This window comes from Rhagoletis pomonella, unplaced genomic scaffold (assembly GCF_013731165.1).
Source record: "Rhagoletis pomonella isolate Grant_MI unplaced genomic scaffold, Rhpom_1.0 Rhpom_scaffold_00008, whole genome shotgun sequence".
Classification (NCBI taxonomy): domain Eukaryota; kingdom Metazoa; phylum Arthropoda; class Insecta; order Diptera; family Tephritidae; genus Rhagoletis; species Rhagoletis pomonella.
Window position 1 is genome coordinate 34901722 of NW_023458562.1, and position 4181 is coordinate 34905902.

General features: G+C 34.4%; 2 protein-coding genes across 6 annotated transcripts in view; both read left to right on the forward strand.

Moving 5' to 3' along the window:
- LOC118744712 (muscarinic acetylcholine receptor DM1) overlaps positions 1-4181 on the forward strand; it is a 33623-nt gene that overhangs the window by 15931 nt on the left and 13511 nt on the right. The window contains exons 1-2 of one of the 5 annotated variants that reach the window (XM_036477927.1): positions 340-421; positions 513-651. The exons of the other annotated variants lie outside the window; for them this stretch is intronic. The gene's annotated coding sequence lies outside the window, so the exon portion shown is untranslated. Of the gene's footprint in view, positions 1-339; positions 422-512; positions 652-4181 lie in introns of those variants that run through there. 5 annotated transcript variants of the gene reach the window in all.
- Positions 377-2251, forward strand: LOC118744713 (activator of 90 kDa heat shock protein ATPase homolog 1). Its single transcript, XM_036477929.1, has 4 exons — positions 377-651; positions 730-1360; positions 1424-1559; positions 1640-2251. The coding sequence occupies exons 1-4, from the start codon at positions 504-506 to the stop codon at positions 1781-1783; spliced, it is 1059 nt and encodes a 352-aa protein (XP_036333822.1). The 5' UTR covers positions 377-503; the 3' UTR covers positions 1784-2251.

Genomic DNA, 4181 nt, shown 5'->3' on the forward strand with positions numbered 1-4181 from the left:
AAAAAAAGTTGCATACCGTTTAAATAAGAGCAAAGGCGGACTACGTCTAATTTTTTACATTTTAAGTTATTTACAAGCAATACTTAAAACTAAATTTTTTACCGAAGCTCTTATTTCAAACTTCGAAGGCCCATATCTCGATATCGGAGGCTAACTTCGAAAAACGGGGAAAAAAATTGGTTTTGTCTAATACCTAGTCAAAAAGTGTAGTGTTGATATGTATTACTAAACTTATTATTTAATATTCGATTGAATTCGCTTTCGTGACGTACGGATATCCATTTATAATAATTTCTACATCACAAACGATCCGGCATCCTCGAACAGCTGTCAGTTTATACGCGAATATTCTCGATTTTCATTTCTCTTGTCAACCGTACGGAACGTGATTTCATAGTGGATTGATTGCCCAGCGAATTTCGTAAAATCTAAAATTTGGTTTTTAATTTGTAAAATAATTAGCGTTTAACAAATTTAACTCTTTTTATAATAAATAAATCGAAATGGCAAAGTGGGGTGAAGGTGATCCACGTTGGATTGTTGAAGAACGACCTGACGCAACGAATGTCAACAATTGGCATTGGACTGAGAAAAACGCAACGCCATGGTCCAAGGAGCGTTTGGCACAATTATTGAAAGGTCTCAAAATTGGTAAGTCAATTCCAAATGTACTTTCATTCAGAACTTTGTTGGAATGATGAACGAACTCATTAATGTTAAATGTTACAGAGAAGGAGGGTATCGAATGTGTTGTGGATAAGATTGATGATTGTAGTGGTGAGGCCACGGTTAACAATCGCAAGGGGAAACTTATATTTTTCTATGAATGGAAATTGGTACTTAAGTGGACGGGTAAATTATTGAAAAATAGTAAACTAGAGCACAAAGGCAAAATAACTATTCCGAATTTGTCGGAGGAGAACGACATTGGTGACATTGAGATAACCATTACAATTGACGAATCCAACGATGAGTCGGAGAACTTGAAACAGTTCATGTATAATATTGGACGAGATGTTATTCGAAAACAGTTGGAGTTGTATATTAAAGAGTTAAAAGAAGAATATTCTAAAAATTTGATACTTCCAAAGAAGGGTGAAGAAAATACCACCGTCACACCAAAGGCTAAGCAACCTGGATCTAGTATTTCAGCAGAAAATAATTTACTAAATAATGTAAATTCAGTGAAATCTAGTGATAACACCAATAACGTTGGCTGTAAGCTGGACGTGAAAACATTGAAAATAACTGAAGAGTTCAACTGTTGTGCAAACGATTTATACAATGCGTTAACAAAAGAAGAAATGTTAACAGCTTTCACACGTGCACCAGCTAAGTCAGATGCTTCTCGTGGCGGCGAGTAAGTAGATACTAAGGTTTTGGTACATACAAAGGAAGTATAACAAAAAATTATACATTACAGATTCGTTTTGTACGGCGGCAATGTGCGTGGAAAATTTGAAGAGCTGGTACCAGAGAAAAGAATAATACAATCTTGGAGACTTAAAAATTGGCCTTCTGGACACTACTCTGAGGTTGTGATAGAATTAGAGGAAGCGGTAAGTTAATTTTCCCTTGTTATGGTTATAGCATTTTTTTCCGAGGACACTTAATACATAATGCCAATTTGGCTTTGCAGAAAAACACCACCCAAATGAAGCTTAAACAAACGGGCATTCCTGCATCCGAATTTGATGCAATGCGCGCCAACTGGCATCGATATTATTGGCAAAGCATTAAGCAAACTTTTGGCTTTGGATTGTCTATCTCAGATATATGGTAAAGCTTGAGGGATTTTTGTTTTTGTAAGGCGTTGCAGTTTTATTGTATCCTAAGTAGCAAAACAATAACCTCATGGCCCATTAAAATGGTTAATAGCAAACAAATACATTGGGGAAAAAGCAGCAGCAGAAGTAGCAACAACAAACAACAAATCACGATATCTCTTTTAGGCAATTTAGTTATGTTTTCACATTTTATTTATAAATGCTTTAGTGACTGCCAACTTGGCTGTGGCTAACAAGGTGGCCGTCTTGATTTTTATACAAACTATATTGAGAAGAAAAACTAAATGCTTCATTTCGATAAATAAACCGACTCAGATAAAAAGTTAGAACAAAGTATGAATATAGTGATATGTATTTCGAAGATTTCAGCAAATGAATTTAAACGTTTACTGTTTTCCGATATTGTGTCTATGTAATTCTTAAATACGGAAAGTCGCAAATAAACTAAAGATTTGGTCACAGGATTAAGCTTTGTTCTTTTGGTTTGCAATAACCTTTCATTAAGTTGATGTGTGCAGTTAATGTGAATTGCTATGTCGGACAGTGAAATTGTGAAGTTTTTCTTCGGTTTTCGATTTTGTTGTCGAACCTTCGGTGTCTGTCAGACTATCACATCAGTCCCAGAAAATTTTTTATTTAACAGAGGAAACATAAAACATAAAAAGTATATACAAAACTAAAGTTAGGGCTTTTAAAAAATTGGTACAACTCCCATATTTTTGATACTAACACTTTAAATTTGTTGGAGGTGTATTTTAAGAATCGTACCAAAATCTGTGCGAACCACAATTTCGAAAAAAGTGTTGGTTAGGGCATTTTTGAATTAAGGTAACGATATGCAAACTACTATATTTAAGGGATATTCGCAGATCTTTCGAACATAGAGTCTACGGTGGATTCAGCAATATTTATATATGTACATATGCCCTTTACTTATAAAAATTCTTTAATACAGAACGTTCAAATACACTTAAACCATAAAGCGCTGCCAAGCTCTATCTACCTACCCATGTATCTGGCTTTTCTCCAAGAAATGCTTCGTCCTTAGTGCAGAGAATCGATATTTTTTGTGTGCGGCTTCAGAGGGTATAGGTGATCCATGTCCACTTACGTGTACTGAATCCATCGTAGTCCGATTTGTCTACGCTTATGCTATCACTGAACTATAGCTATGATCGTAGCATATGCTTTAAATACACCTACTCGTAGCAATTCTGAGGATTTGCTGAAACAAAATGTTCGTAAAAGTGGTACAGAACGAATATTCACATTCAAATAGAATCCGATAAAAACGGCTAAGACACATCAGCAATTTATGCGTAGCAAAATTGTGTTCATATCGCACACCATTTTCAAAAGAGGTACAACTCAAAGATCAGATCCGAAAATACAACTGCTTGTGGGTGGCACATAATCAACCCAATTAATACAAAAACAGGTGTAACCGTTATGTTCTAATGTATTGTGGAACGGATTTCCGTCATCCCTTGTCCTTGCCTAGTTTTCTAGTTAGAGAATATAATCATGAAACCAAAAATTGTTGCATTAATTGGAGATAAATTCCCAAGTTGATTTATGCATCGAAATCTACTTAATTTTTTGACGTAGAATACGTCTTACCTTAAGGTATGGGGGCTATGTTCAAATGTTGTAGTTGTAATTTTTAGAGCTTCACAAAAACGCTTATTGCACGAGAACTAATAAAGCGATTTCAAAGAAAAGTGTGGCGTTTCAAAGATAAAATTCCAAACCTGTCGACAGATTCATTTTTGTAAATAACCAATTCGGTTTCTGTCGTAAAAACAACGGTAAACATTGCCTTATTTTGGGGTCAATTTTGAGCCTTTAAAGTGCTCTAGCAACTTATTGTTGGCATATATAACTTTCATTTTCGGGATATAGGTTCTTTGGAGCAGTAGAAATATTATCGGGTACAAATTTTATATAAATTTAACAAATATTGAGCATTTTAAGGCAAAAAATTGTTGAAAAAATTTGCAAATTTTTTTCATTACCAAAATGCTCGAAAACCGCTCAAATGATTTTGGTTTTGTTTTCTTTAATCAAAAATTCAAGAGTTTTCCTTTCGTTTGGTATATGGGAAGTATTGGTTGATATCTTCTATATATGTTTATTTTATTCAAATATATGGGCATAAATGATTTTCCATACAAAATCACCTCGTCATCATTTTGCAAACACGTGCATATGTTGGAAGTGTGGGAAGGAGACAAAAAGTATGTATGCGTATGTAATGCGGCTTTTGATCGCAGCGTATGTACATATGTAAATGCATATATACGTACATATGAAAGTTTCAGTTAATGTGGATCTGTTTGGTTTTGTTATCGATATTTTTATCGATTTTGTTGCCGATATTTTAATCGATTTTGC

Bases quoted from the DNA above. Each gene is read 5' to 3' on its own strand.
- LOC118744713 (XM_036477929.1), top strand. From the start codon at position 504: ATGGCAAAGTGGGGTGAAGGTGATCCACGTTGGATTGTTGAAGAACGA. The intron at 1,361-1,423 runs GTAAGTAGATAC...TATACATTACAG, and splicing joins GATGCTTCTCGTGGCGGCGA to ATTCGTTTTGTACGGCGGCA. The intron at 1,560-1,639 runs GTAAGTTAATTT...TTGGCTTTGCAG, and splicing joins TGATAGAATTAGAGGAAGCG to AAAAACACCACCCAAATGAA.